General features: G+C 33.6%; 1 protein-coding gene across 4 annotated transcripts in view; it reads left to right on the top strand.

Annotated features, from left to right (window-relative positions):
• Window positions 1–21,867, top strand: part of IGSF11 (immunoglobulin superfamily member 11) — a 219,770-nt gene that overhangs the window by 163,314 nt on the left and 34,589 nt on the right. For all 4 annotated transcript variants that reach the window (XM_074301303.1, XM_074301300.1, XM_074301301.1 and 1 more), the window contains exons 2-3: window positions 16,223–16,386; window positions 19,323–19,530. In XM_074301303.1, the coding sequence (XP_074157404.1) occupies window positions 16,223–16,386; window positions 19,323–19,530 (372 nt within the window). The remainder of the gene's footprint in view (window positions 1–16,222; window positions 16,387–19,322; window positions 19,531–21,867) is intronic.

The raw sequence follows: 21,867 nt of genomic DNA, 5'->3' as shown, positions 1-21,867 counted from the left end.
AAGTTTTCCTGTCACCAAAGTAGCTTTTTAAGATAAGCTGTGGGTTTTAATTTGTTTTGGTTGTTGATGTTTCCTTATTTTTCTAGTCTATTTTTTCACTTTGGATTTTACTTTAGAGTTGGGCTCTGCTCACTTCTTGGAGTGAGAGGTGGTATCTGACCCGATTGTCTGAATTTTATGTCCTGCTGCTTTCACAGCTGGTCTGGTGGCCTGCAGGTTTTTGGTGTTTCCAAAGTGGTGTGATCTGAAGAAAATTTTGGTCATTGCTCTCAATTTTTTTGTTGGTTATTCCACTTGGGATTCAGTTTGACATGCTTTTTTAAGTTTAGAGGATGTATTGAGAGAGCTTAGCCAGAATTACTTTATTCTTCCATCTTGACTTTGTTCCCAACTTTCATAATTTTGAATTAAGTATCATTTATTAAGTGTTTATTTTGTTCATGACAACACTTTATTAGGTTCCAGAAATGTCAAGAAAAATGTAGGAAATTCTCCCTTCTAGGAGTTTATATTCACAGTAAAGTGTCATTTTAGGAAGAAGAAAGCACCCACAATTATCAAGATCAGGGAAAGCTCCCAGTAGGAAGGGCATCTTGGGGCATCTTGGGATCATCTTGAAGGAAACTAAAGATTCTTAAGAAAAGCAGAGATGAAAAACAGTTGCATCCCAGATAGAAGAATCTACTTGTTTATAGATGTACCGTGCTACATATAATACAGTTGCCTTGAAAACAAACCTTTTTTTTTTTCTCCCTTCATCTCCCTCATTCCTCTACCTTTATCACATTGCCAGCTCCCACAAACTTCTCTAAACATCCTTTCATTATTTTTTAATTTTAATTTTTTGGCCTCTCACCTTTTGCCCTTTTCTTCTTTGCCTGTTCTTTTTCATAAATGACTACTGACATATATATACATATATATGTATATTATTTCTTGAATAAAAGTATGTTGAATGCATTTTTAAAATATCCTTTAGTACCTCTTTATGTGTGTCCAAGAAAAAAGAAAAAAAGAAAACAAAGAGAACCATTTTTAATCCACCTCCTTCCCCATATCTCCAGGCACAAAAAAACCAAAGCATAAATGATTTTATATTTACTTTTCAGTTAATTCTTTGATAGATTAATGAATCTGCAGTATCTGAAAACAGAAACCAAACTTACCTAAACACACAGTTTAGGTAATATTTGTTTTGCAGCCATAAAAATTCAGAAAGTTAGACCTTTCCTTTGGGGAATTCTCCCCTTTCCCTTTGTGTTAATCTCTTTTTAAAATTTCTACTAAAACTAACTCATCTGACTTTGGAACTTGGTGGAAATGAAATTGGGCCAGAAGGATGTTATCATGGAGAGGGGAAGGTTGCTACTTTGTTCTTACTAAGTGTGGTGTTGGTGTTGGTGGCAGCAGTAACAGTAGCAGTTGGAGCCCCCTTATCAATAAGTGTTGGGAAATTTAGGGATGAGTTCTTGAGAAAGTGGAGAATGGAGCCCTAGGATCATATTTTAGACCTTAAATATCATCTAATCCTCTCTCATCTTAGCTCCCTCCCCCCCAGTTAATATTTGGGGAAATTGAAGCCCATAGAATTTGTGACTTTCCAGGATTACATAGATAGAAAATGATTGGGATTGGAATTGAATTTAGGTTCTCTGACTTCAAATGTAGCTTGCCTTTTTACTGCATCATAAGCTCATAGATTTAGAACTGAAGGGATATTAGCCAAGTTCAAGTCTGTTCATTTTACAAGGGAACAAAGGTATATCATTTAATCAAAAATATTTATTAAATGCCTACTGTGTGCCAGGTATGGTGCTGAGTAATAGAGATACAAAAAGAGCCAAAAGACAGTTCCTTCTTTCAAGGAGTTTACAGTCTGATATAGTACCTACCTGAGTGCCCCCTGTGCATGCTGAGAGCATCTCCTCACACTTAGATATGGTTAGTTCATTTAGCAGCATAGTAGCACAATTATCTGTTGCAATTTGAAATAGAACTCCCAATTTGGCTATCCATAAGAAAAAATTAATATTTTACTTGATGAAACAGTAAAATAACTGGTCCTAAAAATTTCTGAATAAAGTCAGTCTTTACAGACTGATTGAGATGGCTTTATTATTCTGAGATTTCATCTCATACTCTCAACTAACTGACAAAAGATAACAAAAGACAAGAATGGTCCCTGTAGAGAGGACTGTGGAAAGATGGACACTCTAATGCACTGCAATGGTGGAACAGATTGGTATAACCACTCTGGAAAGTAATTTGGAATTAAACAAGTGAAATAATTAAAATGTCCACACCTTCTGAGATCTCTGCTAAACATTTACTCCAAGAAAGTTTCTTACAAAAGATGAGCACACTGGAGGGATTGAGGATGATGCCTTAGGTTGCAAGCTTGGGTGATGATGATGGCCTGGAGAGTAAGGTCAAGCTCAAAAGAGGAGAATTTTTGGATTATGGGGAGTGGGGAAAGATTTGTTTGGACATGGTGAGTTTAAGTCTACCCGATATCTAGTTTGGAATATGTAATAAGCAGTTTTTGATTTGATTTTACAGAAGGCTGGAGAGATTGTAGGGCTAGAAAAAATAGATCTAAGAGTCATTTGTATAGAGATCAATTGAATCCATGGAAGGTTTTCCACCCAACTATTCCTTGGACTTTTCCATCATACGATCTCTTCTTTCTATTCTACCTTCTCCTCCTCAGTTTCCTTTTGTGTGTTTTCTTCTCCCATTAGAATGTAAGCTTTTTGAGGACAAGGATTGTCATTTTTTGTTCATATTTGTATTCCCAATTCTTGACATATAGTAGCTGCTTAGTGAAGAGTCACTGACTTAACTTACTTATGAGATCACCATAGCATATATAGAAAGAGAAAAGAAGAGGATCATCTGGATATGTTGTAACTTCATGATTTTAGATATTTCAACATTTTGTTTTGATTTTGCCTTGTACTTAGTTTTATTCTTTTCTTTTCTCCCAATTTGGTTATACATAAGAAAAATTAATATTTTACTTGATGAAGCAGTAAAATAACTGGTCCTAAAATTTCTGAAATAGAATGTATTTATGTTTAGAGTGAATAAAGTCAGTCTTTACATACTGATTGAGATGGCTGTTGTAAGAAACTTTCTTGGAGTAAATGTTTAGCAGAGATCTCAGAAAGTGTGGACATTTTAATTATTTCACTTGTTTAATTCCAAATTACTTTCCAGAGTGGTTATACCAATCTGTTCCACCATTGCAGTGCATTAGTGTGTCCATCTTTCCACAGTCCTCCCTATAGGGACCATTCTTGTCTTTTTTGTTATCTTTTGTCAGTTAGTTGAGAGTATGAGATGAAATCTCAGAATCATTTTGACTGACATTTCTCCTATTAATGATTGGGAGCACATGACTGCTAATAGCTTATGATACTTCTTTTGAAAGATGCTTACTTATTTTCTTTGACCTAATCTATTGGGAATGATATTTAGTTTTATAGCTTTCGGTTAGTTGTCTATATATCTTGGATATCAAAACCTTATTTGTGTTTAACAAATGCAGCACAAATACATTTTGCCCAGGTGATTACTTACCTTAAGAAATGCTAATTTTATTTGAGTAAAAACTTTTTCAGTTTCATGTAATCAAAACTATCTTCTCTGCTTTTTGTCCTTATCTATTATGTTAATGATTTATTTTTTGAAGTTGACAGAAGAACCTGACTCTTGTGTATTTTGTTTTATAGGGATTGCCTCATCTCTAGATGTTTCGGAGAGTCCTGGAAGTATACAAGTAGCTCGGGGACATACAGCAGTGCTGCCTTGTACATTTACCACTAGTGCTGCCCTAATTAACCTTAATGTAATTTGGATGGTCATCCCACTCTCCAATGCCAACCAACCTGAACAGGTACTGTTGTTCAGTGTAATGATATTATTGTATATGACCTCAATTACCTCCTATCTTTTAGGTAATTACAAAGACGTAATGAACCATCCAGTTTGATACAAGTAACATTTATGGAAATTGCTGTTCAAGCAACTCTAACCATTGTAGAGGGGGGTGTGTGTGTGTGTGTGTGTGTGTGTGTGTGTGTGTGTGTGTATGTGTGTGTGTGTGTATGTGTATTTTACCAGATGAATAGACCCATTCTCCTGGATATCAATTTTGAAATTAATTAAGGATAAAAGGACCCTTTCTGAAATTTTTGTTGCTTGTATTCCATGTGAATTGGTAAGAAATATGAGCACTGAAGAAAAAATAAAATATATCTTTGTAAAGATGGGGCCAGTGAGCACTGATGAATGAAAGACCTTTTTCAGTACTGATAATCTCTAAATAATGTGGCCCCCAATTGATGTTATTTTTCAATAATATTGTTAATGCATAATCATCAAACTTCAGTTAGTATTATGGTAACATCACTGTACTGTTTTTTGACTAGTTGCCTAATGATAACATTTATAACATTGCTTCTTTGGAAGTAATTGCCTCCCTTTCTAGCCCTCCTTTTCTCTCCCCCTGTTCTCTCCTCCCTCAACTAGGTTATGTTACTTTAACATTTTATTTTCAAGGAGTGAGGCAATGAAATTAGGTTAAAAGTGTAATACTTAAGAAACTATGATTTCATTGCTGTGGGTCATACCATCCATTGATATGGATTGAGATCTTGTCATGTTATTTGTGAGTTACTATGGTTGGAAAAGTTTTGTTTTCCAACCTTCTGGTGATAAGCCATTCTGTCCTTGGCTGCACTGGCAGCAGACTAATACTCATTTGCCAGCCTTGTACTCAAAGCTAGTCTAATTTTGTAGGACCTTGCCAGAGTTTCAAGACCTTCAGGAAAACAGCATCTTTCTCAAAACAAAATGTGGTTTTACATTCAGACTGAGGTGAAATATTGCTGGTTATAGCAATAGAAACAAAGAACTAGTGTAGTCAGCAACCACAATATTATAATGACTCAATTCTGATGGATGTGACTCTTGCCAACAATAAGATGACTGAGGCCAGTTCCAATGATTTTGTGATGAAGAGAGCCATACACCTAGAGAGAGGACTGTGGGAACAGAGTGTGGATCACAACATAACATTCTTACTTTTTGTTGTCATTCACTTAAATTTTGTTTTCTTACTCATTTTCTTTCCTTTTTGATCTGATTTTTTCTTGTGCAGCAAGGTAATAATATAAATGTTTTTATATATTGGACTTAACATATATTTTAACATGTATAACATAAAAAAGAACTAGTGTAGTGATAATAATGCCACTCGAATTTATTTAACAAATTTCTTCCAAATTTCTCAAAAGTACATTAGAGTACTCAAGAAAATCAGCTAGAATTATAGCTAGAAATAAATGGCAGGGTCTTTTTTTTAAAAGGCATATATACAAGTAAAAATTGAAACTATGACTCACTAAATTAATATTTTACTTGCTCATATTACTAATGCTTATTACTGCTAGATGTATCTGTTTTTAGCTAAAGATCCACACTGGTTAATGTTCATTTTAGTGAAAAAAGAAGTTACAAATTAATGAGTTATGCTTTTGTTTACAATTCTATACTTAAAAATAATTATTGCTTTTAATAGGATCTTTCTTACTCAAATATGTTAGCACCTGAAAGTATTTGATGAACTTGTCTTTGTGCTATGAAATTCAGACATGCTTATAAAGTATAATGACTGTCATTTGTTAAGGACCTATTACTGGAACAGTTATTTTTGGTCATAAAATTAGAACAAGACAGAAGTCATACATTTATTAATTGTTCTTCCTTGCTGTGGGTATTAGTCAGCATTCAATCTCTAACTACAGTCATGATTCTGTGATCCAGTAATTCTGGGAAAGGTTGTATTGGTTTTTTTGAGCAATTAAAAAGATTTTTAGAAATTATAGTTAAGGTAAACATATGGATATTAATTTCTATTCTTGTGTTGTTGGCAGAAGAAGTTAAATTTATTTGATATATGAATGTTTGAGGCTTAGAGCAGCGATTCTTCAGAGGGTGTTCTGCGGTCTTTGGGAGTCCTCAAAGCCCTTTTAGGTGTTCTTTGAGGTCAAAACTATTCTCATAACTTACTAAGATGTTATTTGTCTATTAAAATGCTCCTCCCTTTTTCAGCTGTATATCTGCTTGGGAACAGATTTTCTTAATATACTTCAAATAAAAAATAATTAGAAGAAGATTGAGTGTATAAACAGATAGGAGAATCCAGCAGTCCTCTATTAAATCAGACAAAAAAAGAGATTTCTAAAACTGTAAAACAGAGTCATTCTTCTTAGTTGTTTTGTTTTAGAAAATGAAGGGTTTAAAAAATAAAAATATGTGATTTATGTTAACATAATAATTAATTCTTAGATGAATTAATAAATATTTTTATAAATTTAGGTTTAATTTCTAATACAGTAATTATTGATAAAAGTATATTCCACATAAAAGTTTTTTGGATTCCCAATATTTTTGAAGATTTAATTTTACTTTTTAGTTAGTAATTATTTATCCTCTTTTCCTCCCCATTCTCCCCCTCGTTGAAAAAAAATAATAAATATTATCTTCTGTCTGTTACAGTTACCCTTCTTTTGAGGGCCCCATCATCCGTTTGTTCATTTGTTGACTTAGTGCCATCCTGACTTCGCTCTGACTTTGCATATTCATTCAGTTACCAAATCTTCTTATTTCTATCTTCTCTACATCTGTTCCCTTTTATCCATTCACAAAGCCACCACTCCAGTTAAGATCCTTCCACTTGGATTCTTGCAATAGCCTTCAATTGCTTTCTTTCTCTCAGTTCTCTCCTCTTTTCATACAGCTTTATACAGCTCTTCATACAGCTGCCAAATTGATTTTCCATTAAGTACACTATGGAACTTTGTCCAAACCACATTGATACCATTTGGTCTAGCAATACTATGTCTGTATCCCAAAGACATCCAAAAAGAGAAAAGGATATACTTGCTTAAAATATTTTTTAACAGTTCTTTTTATGGTGGCTAAGAATTGGAAATTGAAGGGATGCTGATCAATCAGGGAATGGCTAAATAAGCTGTGGTATGTGATTGTAATAGAATATTATTGTGCTATAAGAAATGAAAAGCAGGGTAATCTCATAAAAACCTGGAAAGACTTAGATAAACTGATGCAAAGTGAAATGAACAGAACTAGGAGAATGTTGCACACAGTAACAGCAATATTGTTTAATGTTTAACTATTCTCAGTAATACAGTGATCCAAGACAAATGATGAAGCATACTATCTGACTCCAAAGAAAGAACTAGTATTGTTTGAATGCAGACTGAATCATGCTATTTTAAACTTGCTTTCTTTCATTTTTTTTTTCTTTCATTTAAACCTTCTCATACAAAAATACTAACATGGAAATGTTTTCATAATTGAATATGTATGACCTATATCTGATTGCTTACCCTCTTGGAAAGTGGGGAAGGGGGAAGGAATAGAACTGAGAATTCAAAACATTTTTAAAAAAATGTTTAAAAATGAAACATAAAAACATTTGTTTTTGTAAATAAACATGCTTATTCTTTCAGTTCATTTATGTTTCTTACCTTCCAACATAGTTCTCTTGATCTGAGATTCTATAACTTTCTCCCTGTTTTAAACCTTGGAAACAATGAGAACAATATAATGCTTGTTATAGTTTTAGTTCTTTAGAAGGAATGTGGCACTTTATTTTTTTCTGTCTTTTTCATTTAATGTCAAGGGTCATTCAGTGCTCATGAGCTGATTTAATTTTCTATGAGAAAGTACTAAGAAAATATTCAATACTGCAGAATGCCACTAGTCTGAGGTCTTAAATTATGCATTTTACATGTAAATATTGCAAATTGTAAGATATTTTAAATGAATTTTTAATCCACTGTTTAGCATTAAAATTTAAACTCGTCTGGAATTTTAGAAAGTGAATTTTATTCTAAAAGGAAAAGTTTTTAGTTGTTTTCTGTAAGCTGGTGTTTTGTTTTTGTTGTATTTTGTTTTTTTCTCAAGCATATAAAATGCAAAATCACCTTTTTTCCTTTCCTCTATCCCCAAGGAAATTTTATTTATGCTTGAGGATTTCCCCAGATTTCTCATATAAAATATTTCCTTTTAAATGAGGTGTTGGAGGTATGGCAGCTATAGAATGTTTCTTTGTAAAAATTGCAGGGTTCACTCTAGATTCATGCTACTATCCACTTGCTTTTACTAGACAATCTCCTCTCTTCCCATTCTTCTCTACCAATCTTCTTAGAAAGAGGATAACCTTTGTCATTGTTTTTTTGAGTCTTGGCACTTTCCTGCAAGAATGTTTCCATATTTTGAAAACAACTTTTCTGGGATACTTTCTTTCTTGAAGACAAGATTGGATTTGACCTTGGCAAGATTGTGAATTCTGTTATCCATAGTCTTTATCTCTCTATGTGTAGAGTTCCTCAATTTATTTTTAGATCTTACCCTATTTTTGCTCTTATTGAGTATTTTTTTATTCACAAAGGGAATTTTTTGTTACTAGTCATTAACAGGGACTGAGGGTACTTGGTTGAAGATATTATTGTTCCTGTTAATTTTGACCTAAGGTCTACTCTCAGTGCACACCCAGAATGCCATGCTCATTATAATCTTTGCTTAAAATGTTTAAATCCAATTTTTCTGCACTCCAGTTAGATTTAATTTCACTTCCTTATTCTTTTCTTTCTCTTCTCTGTGATGATATACCATCTCTTCAAAGTTTCAGCTTTTTATCTTAGACAAGTCACCTCTACTTCCAATGGCCTCAACTTACTCATCTGTAAGATGGGAATATTGGTTTATATCCAATCTAAACTCTCCTTCCAGTTCCACATTCTGTGATCCTATGAACTGCAGCAAAGCACAGTAGAAAGGAGGACGAGGCAGGGGAAGGGAATACCCTTTTACATAGCACTGACTTTGTACTGGTCACTGGGCTAACTGCTTTATAAATATTATCTCACTGGAAAGAGAACTGGACTTGAATTCAATACTTAGGCCTCTCTTCCTTCTTTTGTTGGGCTTGTGACATTGGGTATTGGACAAATCATTTACATCTACTGACTCTTATTTTCCTCTCATATAAATGGAGATGATAACACCTGTATTGACAACCTCACAGATTGATTTTAAGAACCAAATGACATAGCATCTGAGAAACATTGGCACAACTTTTGGGGGTTTGTAAACAATGCAAAATGCTTTGCATTTCATTGATTCCCTGTTATTTATTTATTTTTTTTACCTAAAATTCTAATTCTCAAGGATGTTGTTAAAAGTAACTAAAGTAATAATATTCCACTCACAGGCCTGCTTTCAGGCCTTCATTATCACTTCTGTGGTCTGTAGTGATAGTTTTCTAATTGGTCTCCTTCTTTTCCAGTCTCTCCTTTCTCTAGGATTTCTTTTACACAGCTGCCAAAATAATCTTTCGATGACTTAAATTTGACAATGACATTCTTCTGCTCAGAAAAATTTCCCTGGCATTTAAGAGACCATTTAATCTTTACTTAAGATTTTCTTTATCCTTGTTTCTAGAATTTTTTTTCTTTTTTTTATTAAAGCTTTCTTTTTCTTTTTTCTTTTTATTATTAAAGCTTTTTATTTATTTTCAAAACATATATATGGATAACTTTTCAACATTGATCCTTACAAAACCTTGTATTCTAATTTCCCCACTCTCTCCCCACCCCTCCCCTAGATAGCAGTAATCCAGTATATGTTAAACATGATAAAATATGTTAAATCCAATATATGTATATATGTTAATACAATTTTTATTTTGCTGCATAAGAAAAATCAGATCAAAAAGGAAAAAAAATAAGAAAACAAAATACAACAAGCAACAATAAAGAGTGAAAATGCTATGTTGTGATCCACACTCAGTTCCCATAGACCTCTCTCTGATGTAGATGGCTCTCTTCATCTCATTTTTGAAAAGAGCCACTTCCATCAGAATTGATCATGGTATAATCACCATGTGTAATTATCTGCTTATTTCACTTAGCTTCAGTTCATGTATGTCTCTCCATGCTTCTCTGAAATCATCCTGCTGATATAATAGGTTCACTTACAAATCTATTGTTCAGTCATAGTCTCTTTGGGTCTGTTTCCTCACCTATGAAACAGGAGGGTTGGATTAGAAAACTTTAATGTTCTTTTCATCTCTAAGTCTTCGATCCTCTGTGAACATAGCAACAGATTATAGACAAAATAATTGAATGTGATATCCGATTGTTTATAATAATAGCAGTGATCTATAATGGGACCTTACAATCTGAATGACTTTTATGTTCTAGAATAGAGGTGTCACACAGGCAACCCAAAACACTTCTTGAGTGTGGCCTGAAATAGATTAAAAATGTAACTGGAAAATATTTAACAAAATAAATACAAATACAGTGAAACATAAATAATATTACAACCATGTCAGCATGTGGCTCACGGGTATAGTTTAGTGGCTCCCTGTTTTCATTTGAATTTGGCACTAGTTAGTTCTAGCAAAGCAGAGGAAAGAAGAGCTATGTTTAAAACAGTGATATTTTAAAAATATATTTTAAAAAAAGTGTTGTTTATTTTAAAAACATTTCTTGATTTATTTTATGAGCACTTATTATATTTTCCTCTCAGTTCTCCTGCATAAATAATTTAAAAACTTATAAAAATGTTTAATCCATCAAAACAAATTCCTGTATTGCCATGTTCAAAGATATTGCTTATTTTCATTTTAACTCCAGGGACTTTTTGGCAGGAGAGGCATAATATGTTTCATCATAGATTTTTTTGGAAATATGATTGGTCATTGCCTAGGTAAGAGTTCTTTCAAAGTTGTTTTTCTTTAAACTGTTGTCATTTTTAAAAGTGTTTTTCTAGTTATTTCTTCATTTTGTGTCAGTTTATAGATGTTTTCCAAATATCCTCTGAAGCTGTTCATTTCAACATTTCTTTTGGTACAATAATATGCCATTCCATTCATACTCTACAATTTATTTATTCCCCAAGAGGTAGATAGCGTCTTTGTTTCCAGTTTTTCTTTACAATAGTGTATTCTGTGACTGGATATGTATATTCTATTGAAATTGTTTGCTTTAATGATGGGGAGGAGAAAGGAGGAAAGAAGAGAATTTGAAACTCAACAATTTAAGAAACAAATATTAAAAATTTTTGTTTATATGTAATGGAGGAAAAAATTAAAATAAAAAGTGAACCAAACTAATTTTCCATATTTAAAATTAGGTTCTTTTGACACTAATGTGTAAGTATTATAATAGCTAATATTTATATAGCACTTTACAAGTATCCCATTTTATCCTAACAACTCTGTGATGTAAGTTCTATAATAATCTCTATTTTATAGATGAGGAAACTGAGGTAGTTGAAAATTAAATGACTCGGTCAGAATCACATAATAAAACATAACATCACATTAAAAATATCTTAAATTATCTCTCCTTGATCTGTTTTCCAGGTGCTCTAGATTTCCTTCTGTGGTTTTTATGGGCATTGAGGTCCCTTTAAGATTCCTCTCTAAACCAGCCAAGAACTTGGGTACTGCCCATCTTCTAGATATAAAAGAGGCAAGCGGGAACTCCCTCTTTGCAGGAGCCCTCCCTGCCAACACATGGTATCCTTCCAGCCATGTAAGGGTTCCTGCCTGCCCAGTGGCCACCTTTGGCCCTGGCGTCTTTCTAACTGATCTTTACTTCTAAATTTCTACAATAAATATCAATCTAGGTTTTCGGGCCTGTAAATTCATTTACAGGGGACACTGCGCCTCATGGGATTTTTGTGCCAAGAAATGGGGTTCCCCCTTTCTTTTCTCTCATTAGTTTTAGTCTTGGTTTTCTTTTATTGTATCAAGATACCTTATATAATCATTAACTTCCACTTGATCAATTCTGATATTTGAAGAGTTACTTTCTTCATTGAGGTTTTGTATCTTTTGGTAAAAAGTCCATATGAGCCAATTGTAATATTTAAGGAATTATTTTCTTCTATGTGACTAGAGCTATTACTCTAATTACAATACTACTGCCTGGGAATAAACCATGACCCACTTTATCACCTATTCTCAGCTCTCCTTTGCTTTTCTCAACATTCTTTCATTTTTTCTTTTCCTATTTCTACTTTTCTTTTTTACTCTCATTTTTGCCTTTTTGTGCCTCTTTTATTAAGCTGTTAATTCTCTTTTCATAATTTTCTTACTTTTTTCTTTTATTTTCTTTTCATTTTTCTTTTCATTTCTTTCCTCATTTCTTTCTGGTGCTTTTATTTGATTAATTTTTTTTTACCCTTTTAAAAATCTCTTTCTCTCTCCTTCTTCTCTCTCTCTCTCTCTCTCTCTCTCTCTCTCTCTCTCTCTCTCGTTCTCTCTCTCTCTCTTCTCTCTTTCTTTCTCTCTCTCCACCCCTCCCCAATAATTCTTTAATTTGCAGTTTTCTTGAGACTTTGTAGATATTTTCAGGGTATTATCTTCTGAATTGTGTCTGAAGTTTTCCTGTCACCAAAGTAGCTTTTTAAGATAAGCTGTGGGGTTTTAATTTGTTTTGGTTGTTGATGTTTCCTTATTTTTCTAGTCTATTTTTTCACTTTGGATTTTACTTTAGAGTTGGGCTCTGCTCACTTCTTGGAGTGAGAGGTGGTATCTGACCCGATTGTCTGAATTTTATGTCCTGCTGCTTTCACAGCTGGTCTGGTGGCCTGCAGGTTTTTGGTGTTTCCAAAGTGGTGTGATCTGAAGAAAATTTTGGTCATTGCTCTCAATTTTTTTGTTGGTTATTCCACTTGGGATTCAGTTTGACATGCTTTTTTAAGTTTAGAGGATGTATTGAGAGAGCTTAGCCAGAATTACTTTATTCTTCCATCTTGACTTTGTTCCAACTTTCATAATTTTGAATTAAGTATCATTTATTAAGTGTTTATTTTGTTCATGACAACACTTTATTAGGTTCCAGAAATGTCAAGAAAAATGTAGGAAATTCTCCCTTCTAGGAGTTTATATTCACAGTAAAGTGTCATTTTAGGAAGAAGAAAGCACCCACAATTATCAAGATCAGGGAAAGCTCCCAGTAGGAAGGGCATCTTGGGGCATCTTGGGATCATCTTGAAGGAAACTAAAGATTCTTAAGAAAAGCAGAGATGAAAAACAGTTGCATCCCAGATAGAAGAATCTACTTGTTTATAGATGTACCGTGCTACATATAATACAGTTGCCTTGAAAACAAACCTTTTTTTTTTTCTCCCTTCATCTCCCTCATTCCTCTACCTTTATCACATTGCCAGCTCCCACAAACTTCTCTAAACATCCTTTCATTATTTTTTAATTTTAATTTTTTGGCCTCTCACCTTTTGCCCTTTTCTTCTTTGCCTGTTCTTTTTCATAAATGACTACTGACATATATATACATATATATGTATATTATTTCTTGAATAAAAGTATGTTGAATGCATTTTTAAAATATCCTTTAGTACCTCTTTATGTGTGTCCAAGAAAAAAGAAAAAAAGAAAACAAAGAGAACCATTTTTAATCCACCTCCTTCCCCATATCTCCAGGCACAAAAAAACCAAAGCATAAATGATTTTATATTTACTTTTCAGTTAATTCTTTGATAGATTAATGAATCTGCAGTATCTGAAAACAGAAACCAAACTTACCTAAACACACAGTTTAGGTAATATTTGTTTTGCAGCCATAAAAATTCAGAAAGTTAGACCTTTCCTTTGGGGAATTCTCCCCTTTCCCTTTGTGTTAATCTCTTTTTAAAATTTCTACTAAAACTAACTCATCTGACTTTGGAACTTGGTGGAAATGAAATTGGGCCAGAAGGATGTTATCATGGAGAGGGGAAGGTTGCTACTTTGTTCTTACTAAGTGTGGTGTTGGTGTTGGTGGCAGCAGTAACAGTAGCAGTTGGAGCCCCCTTATCAATAAGTGTTGGGAAATTTAGGGATGAGTTCTTGAGAAAGTGGAGAATGGAGCCCTAGGATCATATTTTAGACCTTAAATATCATCTAATCCTCTCTCATCTTAGCTCCCTCCCCCCCAGTTAATATTTGGGGAAATTGAAGCCCATAGAATTTGTGACTTTCCAGGATTACATAGATAGAAAATGATTGGGATTGGAATTGAATTTAGGTTCTCTGACTTCAAATGTAGCTTGCCTTTTTACTGCATCATAAGCTCATAGATTTAGAACTGAAGGGATATTAGCCAAGTTCAAGTCTGTTCATTTTACAAGGGAACAAAGGTATATCATTTAATCAAAAATATTTATTAAATGCCTACTGTGTGCCAGGTATGGTGCTGAGTAATAGAGATACAAAAAGAGCCAAAAGACAGTTCCTTCTTTCAAGGAGTTTACAGTCTGATATAGTACCTACCTGAGTGCCCCCTGTGCATGCTGAGAGCATCTCCTCACACTTAGATATGGTTAGTTCATTTAGCAGCATAGTAGCACAATTATCTGTTGCAATTTGAAATAGAACTCCCAATTTGGCTATCCATAAGAAAAAATTAATATTTTACTTGATGAAACAGTAAAATAACTGGTCCTAAAAATTTCTGAATAAAGTCAGTCTTTACAGACTGATTGAGATGGCTTTATTATTCTGAGATTTCATCTCATACTCTCAACTAACTGACAAAAGATAACAAAAGACAAGAATGGTCCCTGTAGAGAGGACTGTGGAAAGATGGACACTCTAATGCACTGCAATGGTGGAACAGATTGGTATAACCACTCTGGAAAGTAATTTGGAATTAAACAAGTGAAATAATTAAAATGTCCACACCTTCTGAGATCTCTGCTAAACATTTACTCCAAGAAAGTTTCTTACAAAAGATGAGCACACTGGAGGGATTGAGGATGATGCCTTAGGTTGCAAGCTTGGGTGATGATGATGGCCTGGAGAGTAAGGTCAAGCTCAAAAGAGGAGAATTTTTGGATTATGGGGAGTGGGGAAAGATTTGTTTGGACATGGTGAGTTTAAGTCTACCCGATATCTAGTTTGGAATATGTAATAAGCAGTTTTTGATTTGATTTTACAGAAGGCTGGAGAGATTGTAGGGCTAGAAAAAATAGATCTAAGAGTCATTTGTATAGAGATCAATTGAATCCATGGAAGGTTTTCCACCCAACTATTCCTTGGACTTTTCCATCATACGATCTCTTCTTTCTATTCTACCTTCTCCTCCTCAGTTTCCTTTTGTGTGTTTTCTTCTCCCATTAGAATGTAAGCTTTTTGAGGACAAGGATTGTCATTTTTTGTTCATATTTGTATTCCCAATTCTTGACATATAGTAGCTGCTTAGTGAAGAGTCACTGACTTAACTTACTTATGAGATCACCATAGCATATATAGAAAGAGAAAAGAAGAGGATCATCTGGATATGTTGTAACTTCATGATTTTAGATATTTCAACATTTTGTTTTGATTTTGCCTTGTACTTAGTTTTATTCTTTTCTTTTCTCCCAATTTGGTTATACATAAGAAAAATTAATATTTTACTTGATGAAGCAGTAAAATAACTGGTCCTAAAATTTCTGAAATAGAATGTATTTATGTTTAGAGTGAATAAAGTCAGTCTTTACATACTGATTGAGATGGCTGTTGTAAGAAACTTTCTTGGAGTAAATGTTTAGCAGAGATCTCAGAAAGTGTGGACATTTTAATTATTTCACTTGTTTAATTCCAAATTACTTTCCAGAGTGGTTATACCAATCTGTTCCACCATTGCAGTGCATTAGTGTGTCCATCTTTCCACAGTCCTCCCTATAGGGACCATTCTTGTCTTTTTTGTTATCTTTTGTCAGTTAGTTGAGAGTATGAGATGAAATCTCAGAATCATTTTGACTGACATTTCTCCTATTAATGATTGGGAGCACATGACTGCTAATAGCTTATGATACTTCTTTTGAAAGATGCTTACTTATTTTCTTTGACCTAATCTATTGGGAATGATATTTAGTTTTATAGCTTTCGGTTAGTTGTCTATATATCTTGGATATCAAAACCTTATTTGTGTTTAACAAATGCAGCACAAATACATTTTGCCCAGGTGATTACTTACCTTAAGAAATGCTAATTTTATTTGAGTAAAAACTTTTTCAGTTTCATGTAATCAAAACTATCTTCTCTGCTTTTTGTCCTTATCTATTATGTTAATGATTTATTTTTTGAAGTTGACAGAAGAACCTGACTCTTGTGTATTTTGTTTTATAGGGATTGCCTCATCTCTAGATGTTTCGGAGAGTCCTGGAAGTATACAAGTAGCTCGGGGACAGACAGCAGTGCTGCCTTGTACATTTACCACTAGTGCTGCCCTAATTAACCTTAATGTAATTTGGATGGTCATCCCACTCTCCAATGCCAACCAACCTGAACAGGTACTGTTGTTCAGTGTAATGATATTATTGTATATGACCTCAATTACCTCCTATCTTTTAGGTAATTACAAAGACGTAATGAACCATCCAGTTTGATACAAGTAACATTTATGGAAATTGCTGTTCAAGCAACTCTAACCATTGTAGAGGGGTGTGTGTGTGTGTGTGTGTGTGTGTGTGTGTGTGTGTGTGTGTGTGTGTATGTGTGTGTGTGTGTATGTGTATTTTACCAGATGAATAGACCCATTCTCCTGGATATCAATTTTGAAATTAATTAAGGATAAAAGGACCCTTTCTGAAATTTTTGTTGCTTGTATTCCATGTGAATTGGTAAGAAATATGAGCACTGAAGAAAAAATAAAATATATCTTTGTAAAGATGGGGCCAGTGAGCACTGATGAATGAAAGACCTTTTTCAGTACTGATAATCTCTAAATAATGTGGCCCCCAATTGATGTTATTTTTCAATAATATTGTTAATGCATAATCATCAAACTTCAGTTAGTATTATGGTAACATCACTGTACTGTTTTTTGACTAGTTGCCTAATGATAACATTTATAACATTGCTTCTTTGGAAGTAATTGCCTCCCTTTCTAGCCCTCCTTTTCTCTCCCCCTGTTCTCTCCTCCCTCAACTAGGTTATGTTACTTTAACATTTTATTTTCAAGGAGTGAGGCAATGAAATTAGGTTAAAAGTGTAATACTTAAGAAACTATGATTTCATTGCTGTGGGTCATACCATCCATTGATATGGATTGAGATCTTGTCATGTTATTTGTGAGTTACTATGGTTGGAAAAGTTTTGTTTTCCAACCTTCTGGTGATAAGCCATTCTGTCCTTGGCTGCACTGGCAGCAGACTAATACTCATTTGCCAGCCTTGTACTCAAAGCTAGTCTAATTTTGTAGGACCTTGCCAGAGTTTCAAGACCTTCAGGAAAACAGCATCTTTCTCAAAACAAAATGTGGTTTTACATTCAGACTGAGGTGAAATATTGCTGGTTATAGCAATAGAAACAAAGAACTAGTGTAGTCAGCAACCACAATATTATAATGACTCAATTCTGATGGATGTGACTCTTGCCAACAATAAGATGACTGAGGCCAGTTCCAATGATTTTGTGATGAAGAGAGCCATACACCTAGAGAGAGGACTGTGGGAACAGAGTGTGGATCACAACATAACATTCTTACTTTTTGTTGTCATTCACTTAAATTTTGTTTTCTTACTCATTTTCTTTCCTTTTTGATCTGATTTTTTCTTGTGCAGCAAGGTAATAATATAAATGTTTTTATATATTGGACTTAACATATATTTTAACATGTATAACATAAAAAAGAACTAGTGTAGTGATAATAATGCCACTCGAATTTATTTAACAAATTTCTTCCAAATTTCTCAAAAGTACATTAGAGTACTCAAGAAAATCAGCTAGAATTATAGCTAGAAATAAATGGCAGGGTCTTTTTTTTAAAAGGCATATATACAAGTAAAAATTGAAACTATGACTCACTAAATTAATATTTTACTTGCTCATATTACTAATGCTTATTACTGCTAGATGTATCTGTTTTTAGCTAAAGATCCACACTGGTTAATGTTCATTTTAGTGAAAAAAGAAGTTACAAATTAATGAGTTATGCTTTTGTTTACAATTCTATACTTAAAAATAATTATTGCTTTTAATAGGATCTTTCTTACTCAAATATGTTAGCACCTGAAAGTATTTGATGAACTTGTCTTTGTGCTATGAAATTCAGACATGCTTATAAAGTATAATGACTGTCATTTGTTAAGGACCTATTACTGGAACAGTTATTTTTGGTCATAAAATTAGAACAAGACAGAAGTCATACATTTATTAATTGTTCTTCCTTGCTGTGGGTATTAGTCAGCATTCAATCTCTAACTACAGTCATGATTCTGTGATCCAGTAATTCTGGGAAAGGTTGTATTGGTTTTTTTGAGCAATTAAAAAGATTTTTAGAAATTATAGTTAAGGTAAACATATGGATATTAATTTCTATTCTTGTGTTGTTGGCAGAAGAAGTTAAATTTATTTGATATATGAATGTTTGAGGCTTAGAGCAGCGATTCTTCAGAGGGTGTTCTGCGGTCTTTGGGAGTCCTCAAAGCCCTTTTAGGTGTTCTTTGAGGTCAAAACTATTCTCATAACTTACTAAGATGTTATTTGTCTATTAAAATGCTCCTCCCTTTTTCAGCTGTATATCTGCTTGGGAACAGATTTTCTTAATATACTTCAAATAAAAAATAATTAGAAGAAGATTGAGTGTATAAACAGATAGGAGAATCCAGCAGTCCTCTATTAAATCAGACAAAAAAAGAGATTTCTAAAACTGTAAAACAGAGTCATTCTTCTTAGTTGTTTTGTTTTAGAAAATGAAGGGTTTAAAAAATAAAAATATGTGATTTATGTTAACATAATAATTAATTCTTAGATGAATTAATAAATATTTTTATAAATTTAGGTTTAATTTCTAATACAGTAATTATTGATAAAAGTATATTCCACATAAAAGTTTTTTGGATTCCCAATATTTTTGAAGATTTAATTTTACTTTTTAGTTAGTAATTATTTATCCTCTTTTCCTCCCCATTCTCCCCCTCGTTGAAAAAAAATAATAAAACCATTATAGTCAAGGAAAATAAATTTCTACATACACCATGTTCAAACAATAATTTTTAAGAGTGTAAAGGGGTTCTGAGACCAAAAGGTTTATGAGAACCACTGCCTTTTAGGAACCAAATAACAGAATTTTTTATTTTTGTTTTGTGAACTGACTTTAAAGAAGTAAGTTTTCTAATATTTACTAATACCTATAGTCACCCTAGCAGCTTCTGTCATACATAGTCCAGGAGAAGATTCAGTTGCAGATTTAATTTTTTTCTGTCTTGTTTTTTTTTTATTGCAGGTCATTCTGTATCAGGGTGGACAGATGTTTGATGGTGCCCCACGGTTCCATGGTAGGGTAGGATTTACTGGCACCATGCCAGCCACTAATGTCTCAATCTTCATCAATAATACCCAGCTGATGGACACAGGCACATACCAGTGCTTAGTCAATAACCTTCCGGACAGGGGTGGCAGAAACATTGGGGTCACGGGGCTTACTGTTTTAGGTGGGTTTTAAAAAGGAATCAAAGATTTTTTGTCTTTACCTATAAGTTAGTTATTGTTCTTTCTGTTGATTACTTTGATTACCCAATACATAGTTTCTGTATCTTCTTTTTTCATTATCATCTTGAGAACATTTTCCCCATGGTTTCCTGTATTTTGTGCCATGGTATTTTCCAAGTGCCTCTTTGAAACTTATCATTTAGTTGTGTTCTTCCTAGATTAGAGTTGACCTTTCTGATGAAGAAAATTAAGTCAGAAAATAAGATCCTGATAAGGGGATAGGGAGAAGCATAGGGAGGGACCTTTGGTTAAATATCACCTCCAAAAGAGAAGTCTCCCTTGGGATTGCAGCCATCACTTGCCACTGGCTAGAATAAGTTTTAGTCACAGGTCTGATAAATCCCCTGAAATTATACTTTAAACTTTTGGTTTCCCTTCAACCAACATAAAATATTACTCCAAGTTATTAGAGAGAGAGCTATCTGGTATGCTGATAGTAAGAAGGAGGAGGGAGAGCCACTTAAGGCTTGGCCAGATTGGTGGGGTTCCTATAGGATACTCTCTAATTGTAGGGACTGAATTTGGTCATATCTTTCCCCTTTACAGGGTGGTAGTATCAAATGAGATTTGATTAAGATAAAATGGGTCAAAATGCCCTTTAAACTCTGAAGCACTCCTAAATGAGGTATAGAGATCTTCTAGTAAATTCTCTGTTCTCTTAAGTTAATTAAGTTGGATATTTGCTGACTATTCTCATTCTCCTCCCTTCAATCTATATGCTTCCCAACTCTCCTTTCTCTTCTTAGTCTTGACTGACTTCACTAAATTAGGAGCTGGATACTTATAGTTTCTTTAAGTCAGGAAGTATTATTTGATTGTTCTACTCTTTCCCCTGTATTCAACCTATGTCCTGTCTTCCCTCTTTGGAGAAGGAATATAGTGTAGGATCAGAGGATTTTGAATTAGAAGGTACCTGAGAGGTCATCTCTTATTTTACAAATTAGGAAGTTAGCCTTTGATATTCCTCAAACAGATAGTAAATATCCAAGCCAGATTTCAAACCCAGGTTCTGTGATGCCAAATTCCAGTTTCCCTTCTTCTGCTCTGAATTGCTTTTTCTTCATTCTTCAAGTAGAATTATGACAGTTTATCCCCCTCCCCAAATTGACAAGATACTTATGAAATGTACAATTATGCAATTTTAAAAAGACTTATCACTCTTCTTTAAATGCCACTGATTCCATAGTTCATTTAGAACTTATCTATACCCTTTTCCTCCTCAGCCTAACTTCCCATTGTCCCCTCTTTCTTATCTTTAAGAAACATGAAAATAAATAACGTGATGTAAGCTGATAGAAGATATGGCAGCTCCTAGGTAGTTATGTGTCATCCTCTCTCTATTAAGCATAAGCAGTACATTTATGCCTGGAGTTGTTTTTCCTTAAGTGGTATTATTTGTGTCCAGTTTTCTACCCACTAGCTGTCTTCCATAAGACTGGGGACACAAACTTGGGAGATAAAGGTTAGGGGAACTCTTGGTGTTTGAAAGCAGAGGCATTGAGAGTTGTTGAAAAGCCAGTAGAGCTATGTGATCATTAATTGTTCTTGGAACAGTATTGTCGTGTTCTCTCTGACTTGGGAACTGTATCTAATAACCCTATTCCAGGATTGTCATCTCTTATCTTCTTCTCTAAATGCTTTCTTTTGTTTTTCTTTGTATCATCTGTACTTTGTTAATTAATCTAGATTGAAAACCATTAACTTCAACTTTTTTCTTGATATTCAGAAAATATCTAGAATGTTATTGGTAGCAAATAAATACACTTGGTTCTGACTATTGCACTGTTAACTAATGTAAGAAGAATGAATTATAAGGCAAATTCACCTTACAAGGTAGGAAGATTTAATTTTAAAACTACCATAAGGAAGTATCTTAGTACTTTTGAAAAAACCCTAATTCATTCAAAAGTCAGAGGAATGAGATTCGCAAATGATCTCTGATGTTTGCTACTAAATGACCTTGAGCAAGTATAATGATGATAGCCGTAGCTAACATTTCCATTGCACTTACTATGTGCCAGACCCTGCACTAAGTGCTTTATAAATATTGTCTCATATACTTCTCACAACAACCCTGAGAGGTAGAGGTTTCTATTATCCTTGTTTTACAGTTGAAGAAATGGAGACAAACAATAGTTAATTGACTTGAACAAGGTCACACAGCTAGTAAATGTTTGAGTCTGGATTTGAATTCAGGTCTCCCTGACTTGATTAGTAGAATGCAAAATAAGAATAAATAACTTATTCTAAGAATTAGTAGTAGTTCTCTATCCACTGTT

Source organism: Sminthopsis crassicaudata, chromosome 3, assembly GCF_048593235.1.
Source record: "Sminthopsis crassicaudata isolate SCR6 chromosome 3, ASM4859323v1, whole genome shotgun sequence".
Lineage (NCBI taxonomy): Eukaryota > Metazoa > Chordata > Mammalia > Dasyuromorphia > Dasyuridae > Sminthopsis > Sminthopsis crassicaudata.
Note: the sequence above shows the minus strand (reverse complement) of the source record. Positions and strands in the feature narration are given on the sequence as shown.